General features: G+C 45.8%; 1 protein-coding gene across 3 annotated transcripts in view; it reads right to left on the bottom strand.

Moving 5' to 3' along the window:
* The window catches only part of MFSD11 (major facilitator superfamily domain containing 11), a 722948-nt gene that overhangs the window by 436112 nt on the left and 265690 nt on the right, over positions 1-21146 (bottom strand). For all 3 annotated transcript variants that reach the window (XM_068263650.1, XM_068263651.1, XM_068263652.1), the window contains exon 8: positions 18004-18151. In XM_068263650.1, the coding sequence (XP_068119751.1) occupies positions 18004-18151 (148 nt within the window). The remainder of the gene's footprint in view (positions 1-18003; positions 18152-21146) is intronic.

Raw genomic sequence — 21146 nt, 5'->3', positions numbered from 1 at the left:
AGATACAGTAGAGTATACAGTGTTAGGCTTAGAGAAAATGTGAAAGTACGTGAAAGATGGACCCAGGAGAAAGACTAGGGAGGTAATCTGCTGCAGTCTATGGCACTCAAATGCTTCTGCAGTGATAACTGAATCCGATGCCCTACAGTCTGTCTTTGGGAAAAGGAGAGAGGAGAGAAAAGAAAAGAGCGAGAAGAAAAAAAAAAAGAGAGAGGCAGAAAAGTATCCCCTTGGGGTAGTGGCAGAACCTGGCCGGATAGTGTGCAGGCTGGCCTGATCGAAGGCCTCCCGTGAGCTGCCTGCTGGCCGCAATCCCAAAAATTAGCGGAGCGGAAGAGGTTAAAAGGACCGGAGACCCAGGTGCCGTGGCTACCATCGTATAGCGCCATCTTGTATGAATTATCAAAAAATGCAAATAGTAAACTGAACAACAATCATTGAAGTACCAGGTCAGCATAAAATCTTTAGCGGGTAGGACCATTAGGGAATATGAAGTGCAGCCCATTCGGCCCAGAGGTCTCAATTTTTGTTGAACAGGGGAGTACATTATCTGATAGTAGAGGTGATTATTTTTGAGGATAAAGATGGAGTGGACCTTGTTGATTCATTCCATACTTGAGGGAGTGAGAGATCTCCAGGTCTTAGCCAACAACGTCTTGGAGGCATTGCAAATCTGTCCAAGGAGTTTATTATCCAGCAGTGGCTGGATGGTGTAATGGTTAAGGGCTCTGCCTCTGACACAGGAGACCTGGGTTCGAATCTCGGCTCTGCCTGTTCAGTAATCCAGCACCTATTCAGTAGGAGACCTTAGGCAAGTCTCCCTAACACTGCTACTGCCTATAGAGCACGTCCTAGTGGCAGCAGCTCTGGCACTTTGAGTCCGCCAGGAGAAAAGCGTGATATAAATGTTATTTGTCTTGTCTATTTTGATACTTAGACAATTGAAGATGGGGTTTATAAAAAGGCCGACCACGGGTCCGGGTGGACTCTCAGCACATCAGAGGCCAATGAAAAGCAACAAGCTTAAAACAAGACCGTGCCACCAACAATGTTCCTGATCTGCTGGATCATTGCACCCACGAAAACACAGGTACAAGGATACAAGGCCTCATTTATCCAGCTGGGCAGGCGTCCTGAACCAGTCATATAATTGTAGTTTCCTGTAGCTGCATTCCTTGGTAACTGTGTTGGCCAAGTAACTAACCAGGGTCGTAAAAAAGGGTCTTCAATTCCTCCACATCCCAAGAAGCATTTAGTCTCACCTACCATTTAACCCTCCTGGCGGTTTGCTAAAAAATCGCCAGGGGGCAGCAAATTTTTTTTAATTTTTTTTTTTTCATGTAGCGAGACAAAGTCTCGCTACATGATAGCCGCTGCTCAGCGGCATCCCCCCAGCCCCTCCGATCGCCTCCGGCGATCGGCGATCAGGAGATCCCGTTCAAAGAACGGGATCTCCTGGAGGGCTTCCCCCGTCGCCATGGCGACGGGGCGGGATGACGTCACCGACGTCAACGACGTTGTGACGTCATAGGGGATTCCGATCCACCCCATAGAGCTGCCTGGCACTGATTGGCCAGGCAGCGCACGGGGTCTGGGGGGGGGGGGGGGGCGCGACGGATAGCGGCGGATCGGCGGGTAGCGGCGGCGATCGGGCACTGCACGCAGCTAGCAAAGTGCTAGCTGCGTGCAGCAAAAAAAAAATTATGCAAATCGGCCCAGTGAGCTCAGCTCGGGCTTACCGCCAGGAAGGTTAACTATAGCCTGTGAAAAAGGCCAGGTGTTTTTGATAGCATAGGTCATAATTTGTTGTGGAAATTGGGCTACCTGGAAGAGGAAAAGAGTAGCCAATTGATTCCTGGCTGGATAAGGATGTCCCTGCACCCTGGCTGATTCTAGATTGAGCAAAATGATGGCTCTGTAGATTTCTAAATGCTTCAGAGCTAGGGAGCTGGAACTGCTCCTGAAACTGAGGCCAGGACATAAGTGTATATCATCCACCAGTAAGTCTTTGAGCCAATTCCTCTGACTCTCCATGTCCCCCAAGCCAGACCACAGATACCCGGTGGGAAGTCACAATTATAGAACAGTAATTCCAAGCTAGAAGAGGTCCCAATTTACTCTAGTTTTTCGGCCAAGATCTTTTTGATAAATAAGAGATGGGAAAAGGAAGGGTATGAGGTCCCAGACATGGGTTCCGGCTCAATAAAAGGTTTTTGATAGGGAATGGGGAGAGGAGTTCCTGTTCCAAGTCTACCCATCTGACCGAATCATGAGGGGATGACTATTGGAGGAGCGGGGGAAAGTCTGGCAGAAAAGTAGTAGTGCAAAATATTAGGAGCCTCTAGACCACATATCTTATGGCGGGCTAGATACTGGTACTTAAGCAGCGGCCTCTTGCCACCCTAGATAAAAGTAGTTATGTGCAACTGAAGCAGCCCCCTATTCTTCTTTACTATCCTAATTGGGAGGGCTCTGAATAGGTATAGAATTTTGGGCAAATAAAGTCATCTTGACAACATAAATATGCCCCCAAAGAAAGATCCAAAACTGCTGCCAGTCCCCCGTCAATCTATGGAGTTTAGTAAATATGGGAGCATACCGTATTTTTCAGACTATAAAACACTCTGGACAAGAGAAGACACACCTAGGTTTAGAGGACAAAATCCAGGAAAAATATACTAACCCTGGTGCAGGGGCGTCTTATGGATCTTCTCCCCTCTAATTATTATATCCCTCATGTACCTTATATCCCTCTTGGGTCTTGCTGTATCATACCATGTCCCCTTTGTGTCTTCATGTGCCCCCCCTTGTACTTTTTTGTGTCCTCCTGCGTCCCTGTTGTGTCCTCCAGTCTCCCCCTAGTACCTTTTATATCCCTTTGTGTCATCCTGTGTCCCCTGTTGTGTCTTGCAGTGTCCTATTGTGTTCCCTGTTGTGTCCTCCTAAGCAGGATCGAGGCAGCCATCCACCTCATAGCACAACATATCAGCAGCGGCGGTATAAGCAGGATCGAGACTCCTCTGCCCTCGGTTCCCTCGAGCTGCAACCGCTTTTAAAATCATGCCGCTCTACTTGCTCCCGGCTCCTCCGCACTTCCTGGTTAGTAGGGCTGAACGATTTTCGGTTTTAAACCGAAAATCGTGATCAAGGTTAAGACTATCTTGAGATCGTCAGAGCTTCGGTTTTGCTGCGGTTTTCTCTGCCGCTCTGCATGTGTAAATAAAACAGAGACATTCCCCTGTAGATGCTGGAGAGGAGGCCAGTGAGGGGTTAACAAATCGGACCATGCCCCCTCCCTCTCCGAGTGAGAGCCAGGCTGGTGAATGGGACAGATAGGGAAGGAGGGCTGGTTCCGCCCCTACCCCCGGAAGATGAAAAGAGCCCGGAGACGCGCTACCCGGGAGAGCCATTACACAGCAATTAACTTCTGTCCGCTCTTTACCTGACGGGGGACAGTCTGTGACAACCACTGTTACTGGCTGCAGTCCACTCTCTGCCTGTCCCGTGTGAGCTGCCTGGCTGGGGGGTGATAGTGACTCTGACACTGAAAACATCACGCTGCTGCTGCTGGCTGGACAGCTTCTAGCACTCGCACAACTATTTCACTCATCTCCCTTGAGCACTGATAGGTTACATGGGGAGTCACTGCTGTAATGTCACAGAGTACTGAGCAGTGTATAAATAGGAAGTCAGCTAGATATATGTAGATGTAGGCATCTGCATATATCTAGCTGACTTCCGATTTATACACTGCTCAGTACTGTGTGACATGACAGCAGTGACTCCCCATGTAACCTATCAGTGCTCAGGGGAGATGAGTGTAATAGCTGTGTGATTGCTAGAAGCTGTCCAGCCAGCAGCTGCAGCGAGGTGACGTTTTCAGTTTCAGAGTCACTATCACCCCCCAGCCAGCAGTACACGGGACAGACAGAGAGGGGACCGCAGTTATAGTAGTTGACGCAGACTGTCCCCCGTCAGGTAGAGAGCGACTGGATGGTCAGAGCGAACTGATAAATCGTTGTGTAGCAAAAATAGTCTACAGAATCAAAATCGCAATTTCTGCCAAAAATCGTGCAATTCAATCTTTTCCTAAAATCGTTAAGGCCTATTGGTTAGTGGCGTAATGTCGCCATGTGACGTCAGCGGCTCACGTGCTCACTATGCCACTAACCAGGAGAGGAGCGTGCTGTTGCCAGGATTGGTAGGTGCTTTGATGTGGTCCCGAAACCGTATATTCGGACTATACGACGCACCAACTTCCTCATCCCACCCCCCACCCCCATTTTCAGGGAAGAAAAAGTGTGTCTTATAGTCTGAAAAATACAGTAATTCAACTTGTATCGTTTACACAGGTCGTAAGACAGGGTCACCCCCAAGTACTTCACGCCAGAGAGCCTAAATTGAAATCCGAAGCTGTGGGACAGGGGCCTAGGGGATATTTTCACATCTTGCCAATAAAATGCCTTTTAACCACTTGAGGACCACAGTCTTTCTACCCCTTAAGGACCGGCCACTTTTTTTCCATTCAGACCACTGCAGCTTTCACGGTTTATTGCTCGCTCATACAACCTACCACCTAAATGAATTTTGGCTCCTTTTCTTGTCACTAATAAAGCTTTCTTTTGGTGCTATTTGATTGCTCCTGCGATTTTTACTTTTTATTATATTCATCAAAAAAGACATGAATTTTGGCAAAAAAATGATTTTTTTAACTTTCTGTGCTGACAATTTTCAAATAAAGTAAAATTTCTGTATACATGCAGCGCGAAAAATGTGGACAAACATGTTTTTGATAAAAAAAAAACCATTCAGTGTATATTTATTGGTTTGGGTAAAAGTTATAGCGTTTACAAACTATGGTGCAAAAAGTGAATTTTGCCATTTTCAAGCATCTATGACTTTTCTGACCCCCTGTCATGTTTCATGAGGGGCTAGAATTCCAGGATAGTATAAATACCCCCCAAATGACCCCATTTTGGAAAGAAGACATCCCAAAGTATTCACTGAGAGGCATAGTGAGGTCAAAGAAGATATTATTTTTTGTCACAAGTAAGCGGAAAATGACACTTTGTGACAAAAAAAAAGAAAAAAAAAAAGAATCCATTTCTTCTAACTTGCGACAAAAAAAAAATGAAATCTGCCACGGACTCACCATGCCCCTCTCTGAATACCTTGAAGTGTCTACTTTCCAAAATGGGGTCATTTGTGGGGTGTGTTTACTGTCCTCGCATTTTGGGGGGTGCTAATTTGTAAGCACCCCTGTAAAGCCTAAAGGTGCTCATTGGACTTTGGGCCCCTTAGCGCAGTTAGGCTGCAAAAAAGTGCCACACATGTGGTATTGCCGTACTCAAGAGAAGTAGTAGAATGTGTTTTGGGGTGTATTTTTACACATACCCATGCTGGGTGGGAGAAATATCTCTGTAAATGACAATTTTTTCATTTTTTTTACACACAATTGTCCATTTACAGAGTTATTTCTCCCACCCAGCATGGGTATGTGTAAAAATACACCCCAAAACACATTGTACTACTTCTCCCGAGTATGGCAATACCACATGTGTGGCACTTTTTTGCACCCTAACTGCGCTAAAGGGCCCAAAGTCCAATGAGTACCTTTAGGATTTCACAGGTCATTTTGCGAAATTTGATTTCCAGACTACTCCTCACGGTTTAGGGCCCCTAAAATGCCAGTTCAGTATAGGAACCCCACAAATGACCCCATTTTAGAAAGAAGACACCCCAAGGTATTCCGTTAGGAGTATGGTGAGTTCATAGAAGATTTTATTTTTTGTCACAAGTTAGTGGAAAATGACACTTTGTGAAAAAAACAATAAAAATCAATTTTCCGCTAACTTTTGACAAAAAATAAAATCTTCTATGAACTCACCATACTCCTAACGGAATACCTTGGGGTGTCTTCTTTCTAGAATGGGGTCATTTGTGAGGTTACTATACTGCCCTGGCATTTTAGGGGCCCTAAACCGTGAGGAGTAGTCTTGAAACCAAATGTCGCAAAATGACCTGTGAAATCCTAAAGGTACTCATTGGACTTTGGGCCCCTTAGCGTACTTAGGGTGTAAAAAAGTGCCACACATGTGGTACCGCCGTACTCAGGAGAAGTAGTATAATGTGTTTTGGGGTGTATTTTTACACATACCCATGCTAAGTGGGAGAAATATCTCTGTAAATGACAATTGTTTGATTTGTTTTACACACAATTGACCATTTACATAGAAATTTCTCCCACCCAGCATGGGTATGTGTAAAAATACACCCCAAAACACATTATACTACTTTTCCTGAGTACGGCGGTACCACATGTGTGACACTTTTTTGCAGCCTAGGTGCGCTAAGGGGCCCAACGTCCTATTCACGGGTCATTTTGAGGCATTTGTTTTCTAGACTACTCCTCGCGGTTTAGGGCCCCTAAAATGCCAGGGCAGTATAGGAACCCCACAAGTGACCCCATTTTAGAAAGAAGACACCCCAAGGTATTCCGTTAGGTGTATGGCGAGTTCATAGAAGATTTTATTTTTTGTCACAAGTTAGTGAAAAATGACACTTTGTGAAAAAAAACCAATAAAAATCAATTTCCGCTAACTTTTGACAAAAAATAAAATCTTCTATGAACTCGTCATACACCTAACAGAATACCTTGGGGTGTCTTTTTTTCTAAAATGGGGTCACTTGTGGGGTTCCTATACTGCCCTGGCATTTTACGGGCCCAAAACCGTGAGTAGTCTGGAAACCAAATGTCTCAAAATGACTGTTCAGGGGTATAAGCATCTGCAAATTTTGATGACAGGTGGTCTATGAGGGGGCGAATTTTGTGGAACCGGTCATAAGCAGGGTGGCCTTTTAGATGACAGGTTGTATTGGGCCTGATCTGATGGATAGGAGTGCTAGGGGGGTGACAGGAGGTGATTGATGGGTGTCTCAGGGGGTGGTTAGAGGGGAAAATAGATGCAATCAATGCACTGGGGAGGTGATCGGAAGGGGGTCTGAGGGGGATCTGAGGGTTTGGCCGAGTGATCAGGAGCCCACACGGGGCAAATTAGGGCCTGATCTGATGGGTAGGTGTGCTAGCGGGTGGCAGGAGGTGATTGATGGGTGTCTCAAGGTGTGATTAGAGGGGGGAATAGATGCAAGCAATGCACTGGTGAGGTGATCAGGGCTGGGGTCTGAGGGCATTCTGAGGGTGTGGGCGGGTGATTGAGTGCCCTAGGGGCAGATAGGGGTCTAATCTGATAGGTAGCAGTGACAGGGGGTGATTGATGGGTAATTAGTGGGTGTTTAGGGTAGAGAACAGATGTGAACACTGCACTTGGGAGGTGATCGGACGTCGGATCTGCGGGCGATCTATTGGTGTGGGTGGGTGATCAGATTGCCCGCAAGGGGCAGGTTAGGGGCTGATTGATGGGTGGCAGTGACAGCGGGTGATTGATGGGTGGCAGTGACAGGGGGTGATTGATGGGTGATTGATAGGTGATTGACAGGTGATCAGTGGGTTATTACAGGGAAGGACAGATGTAAATAATGCCCTGGCGAATTGATAAGGGGGGGTCTGAGGGCAATCTGAGCGTGTAGGCGGGTGATTGGGTGCCCGCAAGGGGCAGATTAGGGTCTGATCCGATGGGTAACAGTGACAGGTGGTGATAGGGGGTGATTGATGGGTAATTAGTGGGTGTTTAGAGGAGAGAATAGATGGAAACACTGCGCTTGGGTGGTGATCTGATGTCGGATCTGCGGGCGATCTATTGGTGTGGGTGGGTGATCAGTTTGCCCGCAAGGGGCAGGTTAGGGGCTGATTGTTGGGTGGCAGTGACAGGGGGTGATTGATGGGTGATAGGTGATTGGCAGGTGATTGACAGGTGATCAGTGGGTTATTACAGGGAAGGACAGATGTAAATAATGCCCTGGCGAATTGATAAGGGGGGGTCTGAGGGCAATCTGAGCGTGTAGGCGGGTGATTGGGTGCCCGCAAGGGGCAGATTAGGGTCTGATCTGATGGGTAACAGTGACAGGTGGTGATAGGGGGTGATTGATGGGTGATTGATGGGTAATTAGTGAGTGTTTAGAGGAGAGAATAGATGGAAACACTGCGCTTGGGTGGTGATCTGATGTCGGATCTGCGGGCGATCTATTGGTGTGGGTGGGTGATCAGTTTGCCCGCAAGGGGCAGGTTAGGGGCTGATTGTTGGGTGGCAGTGACAGGGGGTGATTGATGGGTGATAGGTGATTGGCAGGTGATTGACAGGTGATCAGTGGGTTATTACAGGGAAGGACAGATGTAATTAATGCACTGGTGAATTGATAAGGGGGGGGGGTGTCTGAGGGCAATCTGAGCGTGTGGGCGGGTGATTGGGTGCCCGCAAGGGGCAGCTTAGGGTCTGATCTGATAGGTAACAGTGACAGGTGGTGATAGGGGGTGATTGATGGGTGATTGATGGGTAATTAGTGGGTGTTTAGAGAAGATAACAGATGTAAACAATACATTTGGGAGGTAATCTGACGGCGGGTTTGCGGGCGATCTAATGGTGTGGGTGGGTGATCAGATTGCCCGCAAGGGGCAGGTTAGGGGCTGATTGATGGGTGGCAGTGACAGGGGGTGACAGGGGGTGATTGATGGGTGATAGGTGATTGGCAGGTGATTGACAGGTGATCAGTGGGTTATTACAGGGAAGAACAGATGTAATTAATGCACTGGCGAATTGATAAGGGGGGGTCAGAGGGCAATCTGAGCGTGTTGGCGGGTGATTGGGTGCCCGCAAGGGGCAGATTAGGGTCTGATCTGATAGGTAAAAGTGACAGGTGGTGATAGGGGGTGATTGATGGGTGATTGATGGGTAATTAGTGGGTGTTTAGAGGAGAGAATAGATGTAAACAATGGATTTGGGAGGTGATCTGATGTCGGATCTGCGGGCGATCTATTGGTGTGGGTGGGTGATCAGATTGCCCGCAAGGGGCAGGTTAGGGGCTGATTGTTGGGTGGCAGTGATTGATGGGTGATTGATGGGTGATTGATGGGTGATTGACGGGTGATTGACAGGTTATCAGGGAAGATAGATGCATACAGTACACAGGGGGGGGGGGGTCTGGGGGGAGGGGTCTGGGGAGAATCTGAGGGGTGGGGGGGGGTGATCAGGAGGGGGCAGGGGGCAGATAAAAAAAAAATAGCGTTGACAGATAGTGACAGGGAGTGATTGATGGGTTATTAGGGGGGTGATTGGGTGCAAACAGGGGTCTGGGGGGTGGGCAGGGGGGGGTCTGAGGGGTGCTGTGGGCGATCAGTGGGCGGGGGGGGGCAGATCAGTGTGTTTGGGTGCAGACTAGGGTGGCTGCAGCCTGCCCTGGTGGTCCCTCGGACACTGGGACCACCAGGGCAGGAGGCAGCCTGTATAATACACTTTGTATACATTACAAAGTGTATTATACACTTTGTAGCGGCGATCGCGGGGTTAACATCCCGCCGGCGCTTCCGTATGGCCGGCGGGATGTTACGGCGGGTGGGCGGAGCCAGTTGCCGGGGGAAGCGCGCGTCATCAATGACGCGATCGCTCCCCCGGCATGCCTAAAGGACGCGCCGCCTGAAGGCGTATTGCGGTCCTTTAGGCGTCCACTTTGCCGCCGCCCATGGGCTGTGGGCGGTCGGCAAGTGGTTAAACCACCAACAAGCAAGTAAATACACAAAACTATTTTTAAAGCACATTTTCAGCTACCTTTTTTACTTTGCTGAAAAGTTATTTTAAAAAGAAGCAGAAAATGTATCGCCTATGAGAAAAGTAGGAGAAAACGTTAATTGCATATGGGCCAGAAAGTCTGTGGGGAGGAGGAGAGGCAGAGCTGGCACTGCGATTAGGAAAATTTATTAGCAATCAAGTAAAAAGCACTTACAGTTATAGATACAGGCTATAGCGGACTTAGTGGGCGCCAGAGCAGGATCCCCCTGTGGACGTCAGTTTTGCACCGCTGGCGCTTGTTTACCGCAATGTGGAGAGTTGGGGATGTGCTGCATCGGCGTGAGTTACATGCCCACGTCACGGTAGCACTTCCGCCTACATCAGCCGGCCACGCCCCTAGTTACCATGCTTACCAATGACGCCCAGTCATCTATGTGAAGAGGACGAGGCGTGTCCATGTAACAGCAACCCCGGCCCAATGTGTTAGCGCAGCCTGCCAAAATGTACCATTGCCCAGCACACGCGCATAATAATGTGCATAAGAATGCGTATAGGGTACAAACACTTACTATATTACAGGTACAAGAACGAGGGGTAACAACTTGCGCTGAGTGTTGAACTACTACAGCCCTTTGTGGTAGGTGTTTTGTGTTTGGAGCAGCTCCCTTAACTGGGTGGCACCAGTAACTAATGAAAAAACAACAAAGGGGGAAGGGAGCGCTTCAATAGTGCATTAACCTTTCTAATAATAAACACGCTTTAAGATATTACACTTACTATATTGATGTATAAAAAGCGTTCATCAAGCGGCCACCAGCAGGTCCTCTCAAGCTGCTAAGAGCCTGGCCAGGGCTGACAGCGAGATGGAGTTTGGAGAGAGACGTCTCACCGGCGGGGGCTGGGTGCACAAAGCCACCTGACGTCACTATGCTTTTCGTTGTCCACGCCTTCTTCTGTGTCTTTTATATTAGAGGTACAGACTGCAAAATATGTAAGAGCTTAAATGACGGCAGCAAAAGTCGACTCACACCGGCATATGTAGCCAGGGTAAAAAAAAAACAATGGGAAATGTAATAAAGTCCGAGAGAGATAGAGAGAGAGAGAAGGAGGAGCAGCTACAAGCGGTGACAAGTGAATCATGTGGGAATGCATATAGATAGGAAGGTCATAAAAACTTACTTTGAAGGGGAAGAACGTGAACCAAGGAAAGGCTGCACGGGCATGCGCAGCAAATAAAATGCCACCAGCATGCGCAGGCATGTGCAGCATAAGAAAAAGGAAACCTAAAGAATAGGTCCAAAGACCAGGACAGAGAGAGGGGGGGGGGGGGGGGGAAGGGGGGAATGATATATTTCTATGCATTCATTTCTCTAGAAATCAAGCCAATTCGTTCTTGTCTAACATTCTTTGACTTGGAGACTATACCTTTTGCACATCGGGGGGCAGGAGATAGAGAACGTACCCTTTTGCAACATGAAGCCCGGTGGATCATGCAAACTAATGCTCTGGGGCCTCTGGGATTAAATGACAAGAACAAATTGGCTTGTTTTCTAGAGAAATGAATGCATAAAAATATATCATTTGCTAAGTGTTCCAGTCCCTGGCTCCCCCCTTCCCCCTCCTTTATCCTCTTTGGCTCCTCCGCCCTCCCTCTGTTTCACAGATGTCCCTGCATACACATTTGCTCTGTTTGGGATGCATTGGAACCACTGTGGTGTTTTACAGCCATCTCCAGGAGAGGCGCCCCCCCCCCCTTCCCCCTCTCTGTCCTGGCATTTGGATCTATTCTTCAGGTATCCTTTTTCTTATGCTGCACGTGCCTGCGCAGCCCGGTGGCATTTTATTTGCTGCGCATGCCTGTGCAGCCTTTCCTTAGTTCATGTTCTTGCTCTTCTAAGTATATTCTTATGACCTTCCTATGCCGCATGATTATCTTGTTGCCGCTTGTAGCTGCTCCCCTCTATCTGTCTCTTGGACTTTATTACATTTTACCATTGGTTTTTACCTTGGCTACATGTGCCGGTGTGAGTTGCCTTTTGCCACGGTCATTTTAGACCTTATGTATTTTGTAGTCTGTACCTCTAATATAGTAAGTGTTTGACTCTTATAAGCATTCCTTTGCGCATTATTATGCTCGTGAGCGGGGCGACAGTACATTTGGCGGGGCACACTGACACGTTGGGCCGGGGTTGCTATGTTACATGGACGCTCCCCATCCTCTTCACATGGACGAGTGGGCATCATTGGTAAGCATGGTAACTGGGGGCATGGTCGGCTGACGTAGGTGGAAGTGCCACTGTGACGTGGGTATGTAACTCACACTGATGCAGCCAGCCCGCAACTCTCCCCATTGCGGTGAACAATCACCCGCAGTGCGAAACGGATGTCCGCAGGGGGATACGGGGATCCTGACCTGGTGCCCACTTAGTCCGCTATATCCTGTATCTGCATCTATGACTAAGTGCTTTTTACTTGATTGCTAATAAATTTTCCTAATCGCAGTGGCAGCTCTACCTCTCCTCCTCTCTACAATATGTTCACTACTTGTACACAGCTTAAGTATGCCATTTAAAGGGACCAGCACCCTTACAGTCCTAATTCCTCTACAGAAGAGTCCAGTCTTCTGCTGCAGTATTTGTGAGTGCTGGAATCCCACATCATGCTCCTTTCCACAGGAAGTCTATTGGGCCTCCAAAATACCAAAATAGATAGTCTTTGATTTGTTGTAATTAAGTTTAAAACCGGAGAGTTTATCGGCTTGGGCTAGTATTCGTAAGGCTGTTGTGAGTTCAGAATGGAGGGAGATGCAGTATAAAATAATTAATTGTCCATATATTCCGGTGAAGGGGCCTTATCGACATTCACAGAGTAATCTTACTGTCAGAATTCTAGCGGTTTATTTATACAGGAAAAGCGGTCATACGTGTAATTTTTAAGTTTTAATGTTCTATGCAACATTTCATTGTAAACTGTAAAGTTGGGCTACTTCTTTTAAAATATTGCTCTGGGACAACTCAGCATATTCAAGGCAGTAAAACTCATAAGATTATTTTAGTTACAGAAGCTAAAACTTGTTTGTTTATGTTTCAAGCATCTTTCCAATATCAAGGTTATAGATAAACGTTTTATGTGAAGACTGAAAGAAACACGTTTAAATATTATATTACTGCAGGAATCATATGTATATTTGCTCTGTTATTACACATAATTATTAATCTAAATGAAAGATATATATATATATATATATATATATATATATATATATATATATATCTCATGATGATATATGATGATTCCAAACATTTTTTCTTAAATAACTGCAAAGTGGGGTATGCGTAATTATTCAGCCCCCTGAGTCAATACTTTGTAGAACCACCTTATGCTGCAATTACAGCTGCCAGTCTTTTAGGGTATGTCTCTACCAGCTTTGCACATCTAGAGACAGAAATCCTTGCCCATTCTTCTTTGCAAAACAGCTCCAGATCAGTCATATTAGATAGACAGCATTTGTGAACAGCAGTTTTCAGATCTTGCCACAGATTCTCGATTGGATTTAGATCTGGACTTTGACTGTGCCATTCTAACACATGGATATGTTTTGTATTAAACCATTCCATTGTTGCCCTGGCTTTATGTTTAGGGTCGTTGTCCTGCTGGAAGGTGAACCTCCGCCCCAGTCTCAAGTCTTTTGCTGACTCCATGAGTTTTTCTTCCAAGATTGCCCTGTATTTGGCTCCATCCATCTTCCCATCAATTCTGACCAGCTTCCCTGTCCCTGCTGAAGAGAAGCACCCCCAGAGCATAATGCTGCCACCACCATATTTGACAGTGGGGATGGTGTGTTCAGAGTGATGTGCAGTGTTAGTTTTCCGTCACACATAGCGTTTTGCATTTTGGCCAAAAAAGTTCCATTTTGGTCTCATCTGACCAGAGCATCTTCTTCCACATGTTTGCTGTGTCCCCCACATGGCTTGTGGCAAACTGCAAATGGGACTTCTTATGCTTTTCTATTAATAATGGCTTTCTTCTTGCTACTCTTCCATAAAGGCCAACTTTCTGCAGTGCACAACTAATAGTTGTCCTATGGACAGATTCCCCCACCTGAGCTGTAGATCTCTGCAGCTCGTCCAGAGTCACCATGGGCCTCTTGACTGCATTTCTGATCAGCGCTCTCCTTGTTCGGCCTGTGAGTTTAGGCTGACTTGTCTTGGTAGATTTACAGTTGTGCCATACTCCTTCCATTTCTGAATGATCGCTTGAACTGTGCTCCGTGAGATGTTCAAGGCTTTGGCAATCTTTTTGTAGCCTAAAGGTGGCCATACACTGGTCGATTTGCCATCAGATTCGACCAGCTGACAGATCCCTATCTGATCGAATCTGATCAGAGAGGGATCGTATGGCTGCCTTTACTGCAAACAGATTGTGAACCGATTTCAGCCTGAAACCGATCACAATCTGTGGTGGTGGTGCTGCTGCCCCTGCCCGCTCGCATACATTACCTGCTCCGCCGGCGCGACTCCCGGGTCTCTCTCCGCTCTTCTTCTCCGCTCTGGTCTCCAGCTCCAGCATGCTTCACTTCTTCCTGCCCGGCAGGAAGTTTAAACAGTAGAGCGCCCTCTACTGTTTAAACTTCCTGCCGGGCAGGAATAAGTGAAGGCATGCCGGAGACCAGAGCGGAGAAGAGCGGAGACGAGCGGGGGCAGTCGCGGCGGCGGAGCAGGTAATGTATGCGGGCTCTATTGCGTCGGTCGTCGGGCACTCGAACGCCGCTAGCGATGCGCTCTTTACCCGCGGGCGATCGACGGTAATTTTCCGCACGCCGCGATCGACGGGATCGGACGAAATGAATCGAAATTCGGCGTGTAGCGCGAACGATTGGCAGCAGATTCGATCCCAGTGATCGAATCTGCTGTCGAAACGGCGGTAAATCGGGCCAGTGTATGGCCAGCTTAAGCCTGCTTTAAATTTCTCAATAACTTTATCCCTGACCTGTCTGGTGTGTTCTTGTGACTTCATGGTGTTATTGCTCCCAACATTCTCTTAGACAACCTCTGAGGCCATCACAGAGCAGCTGTATTTGTACTGACATTAGATTACACACAGGTGCACTCTATCTAGTCATTAACACTCATCAGGAAATGTCTGTATTGGTCTTTCACGTGGAATTCCAATAAAATTGACTCATGTTTGTGGCAGTAATATGACAAAATGTGGAAAACTTCAAGGGGGCGAACACTTTTGCAAGCGCGCGTGCGTGCGTGCATTTTATTTAATTTATTTTTTTTGAAAGAATTATTGTTAAAGCCTATAATCCTATACGATAAAACCTAACTGTCCCTGCATCATCCTCTTTCCCTCTCTGACCGTCCATCCGAAGCTTTTTTTGTACTGCGCATGTGCACAGTACAGAAAGCCGTTGGGACGGGAGGTGAGGCCAGGGAGGCCATCTGTGCGCGGCGGGCGGGTGCACGGCGGGCGGCCGCGCTTAAATCACTACCTAGAGCCCGTTTTTAAACAGGCTTAGGTAGCCTAGTTACATATAATAGAATGTATTACTTTGAAATACATTTTAAATGCTAGATTCTGCCAGTGGAAGTTTGAAAAATATTTTAGATGTTTGGGTTAGGAGGTCTTAGCAAACATTCTGGAATGTCATATTCCCATATTTAGGACAATTATGCCACCTGGCGGTTTCATAGTCTTATAAAAATTGATATTATTATTAATACTGCTTATTCCACGGGGTGTCCTAAATGTTCATATGAAGATCCTGATTTAAACCATATGCTGTAGCTTTGCCCTGTCATCAACAAGTTTGGCAGAGGGCCATTTCTCTAATCCAAGCTATACTGGGTAATATTAGACCCCTCCATCTTCTTTATTGTTTTTTTCAGAGCCCTAATTTACTAGAGGATGAGAAGCATGGCTCATTAACTACATTTGAACATTTTAATCTTTTATACTTTTGACTACTAAAAAGGCAATACTGCGTCATTGGCTTTCCCCTGATACACCCCCCCCCCCCAACCCCCTCCGTGAGATTATGAATAATCTGATGCAGAGTGGTTTATTGTGGAAATATGCAGGGAGACCACTGTGGGATGATTTTTTAAGACCTGGAGATCTTATATAGCAAAATCCTTAACAAGACCAAAGTGATCATTGAGTTCTCATATCCAAGTGGTAGACAGTCACCCAAAGGATTAGAGGGAGCTTACCAACTGCTGACAACCCACGTTATAAGGTTGTAGGTCTCGCATTCAGTGGTAAGAAGAGGACCAGGAACCACCCCGGATCCAGGACTTCCAAAAATCGGGGCCCAAGCAATGGGAACCGCGAAATAGTATTGCGCTTTTATGCTGGTCCACAACCAGTAAGTATAAAAGGTGCCGCCTGTCTATCTATATCCTTGTCCAGACAGAAATTTGTGAGCAATATGACTCCCTTTCAGGACACTACCTGGTACCTAAAGTGCTGCTCATAATTATTCATACCCCTGGCAAATTTTGACTTTGTTACTTGTATTGAATCAGCAAGTAATTTTTTGAAGGTAAATGACATAGGTGCCTCCCAAAAGATAAGACGATTTACAAGAGGCATTATTGTGTTAAAAAAAATTCACAGCTTTTATTTACATCTAAAGCAAAATGTGTCCAGTCCAAAATATTCATACCTGTCTCAATAATCAATAGAAAATACTTTATTGGCCATTACAGCAAACAAATACTTCCTATAAATGCAGACCAGCATTTTCCAAGTCTCCAGGTATTTTTGACTATTCATCGTTTGCAATGAGCTCCAAATCTTTCAGGTTGGAGGGACTTCTTGCCATCACCCTGGTCTTTAGCTCCCTTCACAGAGTCTCAATTGGAGTCAAGTCAGGACTCCAAAATGTTAATGTTGTTGTCTGATAACCATTTTTTCACCACTTTTGCCGTGCGTTTTGGGTCATTGTCATGCTGAAATGTACACTGGTGTCCAAGGCCAAGTTTCTCTACAGACTGTCCAATGTTGTCGTTGAGAATCCTCATGTATTTTGCTCTTTTTCATGGTGCAGTTTACTGGGATTAGGTTCCCTGGTCCATTGGCTGAAAAACGCCCACAAAGCATTAGGTTACCACCACCATGTTTGACAGTGGGGATGGTGTTCTTTGGTTTGAAGGTTTCTTCCTTTTTTTTTTTTTTTTTTTACGCCAAATCAAGGAAACCTCATTGTGACCAGACAATTCAATTTTTGTTTCATCTGACCATAACACAGAAGACCAGAAGTCTACTTCTTTGTCTAGATGAGCATTTGCAAAGCTCAAGTGAGATTTTGTGTGCCTTATCTGGAGAAGTGGCATACTACTTGGTCTGCATCCATGGAACCCCAGCAGTGTGCAGTGTCCATTGGCTTGTCTGCCTTGAGACATTGCCACCAGCAGAGCCCAGGTTCACCAGGATGGTTTTGGTGGTGATCCTTGGATTCTTTCTCACCTCTCACAAACCTCCTTGCCAGTACAGGTGACACCTTTGGCTTCTGACCACGTCCTCTGAGATTTCCCACAGTGCGGAACATCTTGTATTTTTGAATAATACTTTGCACTGTAGCCACTGGAACTTGAAAACGTTTAGAAATAGCCTGTTCCTGACTTGTGAGCAGCCACAATACGCACTGATTGCTTAATCAGTGTAATTGGGATACTTTGGAAGGGCAATGCAGGGTAATTGGACTATTTGGAATGGTATATACTTTGGATTTTCCCACAGACTGACAGTTTGTGAAGAGTATGAATAATTTAGGGCTGGAAACTTTTTGCTCAAATGTAAATAAAAGCTGAGTAAATCATCATATCTTTTGGGAGATGCCTATGTCATTTTCCGTCAAAAAAATACTTGCTGGTTGAATAAAAGTAACTAAGTCAAAATTTATCAGGGGAATGAATAATTACTGGCAGCACTGTAGTTAACTATAGCTCCCTCAAAGGTACAGAAACCATCAATATGCCTAAACGCAGCACTCTTATACAAAGCACTTTGTTGCAGTTTGCAGTAAAGGGGAGCGTTGTGCTCAGCACCACTGGCTATTTGAATAAGCCATTATTCAAAGTGTTTTACATTTCTGTTAGCAAAACTTTAAAACTGTCATTTTTAAAAAGTTAAGACATTGAAAATTATCCAGGTATACAGCATGTAAAATCCACACAGTGCTCTTCTTACTAATTACTCTCACTGTCAGCTCACACTGCAGTTAGTATTTCAGCTCAAAACCTTTTTAGTTTTAAATGACTAAAGAAAAAAACATGCACATACCATTTAGGATTCCTGGATGTAATATACTTACGAGTTGATTTCCAGAATGTCAGAGTTTCCATCCTCATCCTCGATCAACTGAGCAGCGTTTGAAGCTGGAGTCCTGATGAGAAAAAATAGGACTGTCCCAACTAGACTGATTACAGTAAGGGCGATGAACACAGTTCTGCGATCTCTCTCTAATTAAGAAACACATTTTTGTTTACAGTCAAATCATTCTTTATAACAACCATTACCATAATTAAAGCACATATCTCTGCAAAAATGATCATGGAGAAGCAAATATCCAGTGTGTGTGCAAGCAAACAACCAAAAAGCATGCTATTTGCAATTGAGCATATCAAACCCAATAAGCCCCCCGAGTTTAAATGGCTCAATTTCAAGTTTCATATTATTAGCATGCAAGCTTAAAGTGTGTGCAGTTAAAGAGACACTGAAGCGAAAAAATATATATGATATAATGAATTGGTTGTGTACTATGAATAATTACTAGAAGATTAGCAGCAAAGAAAATATTCTCATATTTTTATTTTCAGGTATATAGTGTTTTTTCTAACATTGCATCATTCTCTAATATGTGCAGATTACACAACATTCAGAATTCAAAATGATTCTTTCAGAGCAGTCTGAACTAATGACCTCTCCTCTGGCAGAGAAAAAGTAAATAGTTAACTAACAGTTGAGATAATAAAAGTCAGAAAACAGCCCTCTCCACGACTTTGAAAGTCGTAGAGCTTAATGGCTCTTTTGTATAGAGATAACCACTGGAGTTTCTTAACTCTTTCTGTACTGGAAACAATTAGACTGATGTATCTGATCTTAATGTTTTATTTCTTAGCTGTACTACACATACAAATCATATCATTATATTTTTTTTCGCTTCAGTGTCTCTTTAATTCTTTCTCAATGCTTTTAACCCTTAACTCTCATACCACTAATAATCAAAGCATAACAAAAACAAACACTCCTGTAAATTTACAGATAAGTGACTGCTGAATTTGTCGCTTCTTCTACCAGATTCTGTCTCAGAAAAGAGGGTCTAACCTAATGGAGAGCTACATTCTTGCCTCGGACTTGAAATACAACTAACTCTTGCACAGCCATCACTACATTAGGAAAAGGATTTGTTGATCACCTGTTCCTGAGACTGTAAAGCGTGTATGGTTAAATCCAGTGTTTAACACTTCTATAGCATGTACTCCTTTATTAAAAACAACTTCGGTACCAGCAGTCTCTGGCCCCTTAACCTTCTGAGCGATATGCATGTCCCTGTGTCGGGCAAGAAATTTTTGCTGAATGAGCAGTATGCCCAACACAGTGTTGCTCAGGAGGTTTTGCTATCCATAGGAGTTCCCCAGTATAAGTTAAATAGGTGTAGGGGCTCCAGTACAATGTAGGCAGAAATAGGGATGCTAGTATACGTGCCCCGCACCCCTCCGCTTTACTTACCAAGCCTTATGCTTCATACACACTTGAGATAAAAGTCTTTGTAAAAGGCAAGATCACAGACCAATTTTACCCCCTTCCATGTAGTATGAGAGCCATACTCTACACAGTCTATTCTATGGAGCTGCACTCCCCATCAGATAAAATCTTTGCAGGATGCTGCACACAAAAGATGCCCGTACACACTCAAAAGATCATTATCTGCAAAAGATCTGTTCCTGCAAAAAATCCGTTCCTGCAAAATGCATTCATAGTCTATGATATCTGCAGATCCTCATACACGCCTTGTTTAACAGACAATCATCTGCAGATCAGATCCACCAGGATGGATTTTCAGATCTGCAGATGATTGCCAGATATGCAGATGAAGTCTGTTAAACAAGGCGTGTATGATGATCTGCAGATCTCATAGACTATGAATGCATTTTGCAGGAATGGATCTTTTGCAGGAACAGATCTTTTGCAGATAATGATCTTTTGAGTGTGTACAGGCATCTTTGTGTGCAGCATCTTGCAAAGATTTTATCTGATGGGGAGTGCAGCTCCATAGAATAGACTGTGTAGAGTATGGCTCTCATACTACATGGAATGGGGTAAAATTGGTCTGTGATCTTGCCTTTTCCAAAGACTTTTATCTCAAGTGCGTATGAAGCATTACTCCAGAGATAGCTGCAGCCTCCCTACACAGCTCTGGTATTCTTCGGTATGGGGAGGATCGGACGTCATGACGCTGCTCAGTCCTGATCCTCCCATACCGGAGAATACTGGAGCTTTGCAGGGAGGCTGTAGCCATCGCTGGAACAAGGCTTGGCGAGTAAAGCAGCTGGATTGGGGGGATACATATACTAGCTCTCCTATTGCTGCCTAAATTGTACTGGAGCCACTACACCCATTTAACTTATACTGGGGAACGTCTATACATAGCTAGCCTATACGGGGCGACACCTGTACCTACCTAGCCTATACTGGGGGACAACCTGTACCTACCTAGCCTATACTGGGTATGACGAGAAGAGTATCCATACACCACAAGCAGACCAATAGTTCGAAGATATCTCCTTTATACCATCTCAAGCAGTAGAAAGAACTCCATCACACGCAATAGTAAAAATCGAAAACTCCATTGACGAAAACACAGCAAAGAACAGGCCCGTTTTTAGGGCCGTGCGGCCCATGCCGCCGCCCTGGGCGCTGTTGTGACGGGGGTGCTGTAAAGGAGGGCGGAGCCGGAGCCGCGAGAAGGGAAGCCCTCCCTCTCCCCGGGCCGCCCTCCGTGCTCCCCCCTCAGACGCAGAGTAATTACGCAGCAGGAAGCTCTGTGCATAACTACTCACCTTCCTGCGTTCCACTCGCAGCTGATCTATCGTCATAGACGCTGATACACACGCTGCTTCCTGTTTAGCCGGAAGCAGCGTGTGTATCAGCGTCTATGACGAGAAGGGAATCAGCTACGAGTGGAACACAGGAAGGTGAGTAGTTATGCACAGAGCTTCCTGCTACGTAATTACTCTGTGTCTGCGGGGGGAGCGCGGAGGGCGGCTCGGGGAGAGGGAGGGAGAGGTCGGGCTGCCCTCCCCGCGGCTCCGGCTCCCCCCTCCATTATGGGGGGTGGACCTACCTAACCTATACTGGGGGAAGCTGCCTATCTAACCTATACTGGGGGGCACCTACCTAATCTAACCTATACTGGGGGGCACCTACCTAATCTAACCTATACTGGGGGGCACC

Source organism: Hyperolius riggenbachi, chromosome 12 (genome assembly GCF_040937935.1).
Source record: "Hyperolius riggenbachi isolate aHypRig1 chromosome 12, aHypRig1.pri, whole genome shotgun sequence".
In the NCBI taxonomy this organism is placed as follows: Eukaryota; Metazoa; Chordata; class Amphibia; order Anura; family Hyperoliidae; genus Hyperolius; species Hyperolius riggenbachi.
The sequence above is the reverse complement of the archived record's forward strand: the minus strand, read 5'-3'. Positions and strand labels throughout refer to the sequence as shown.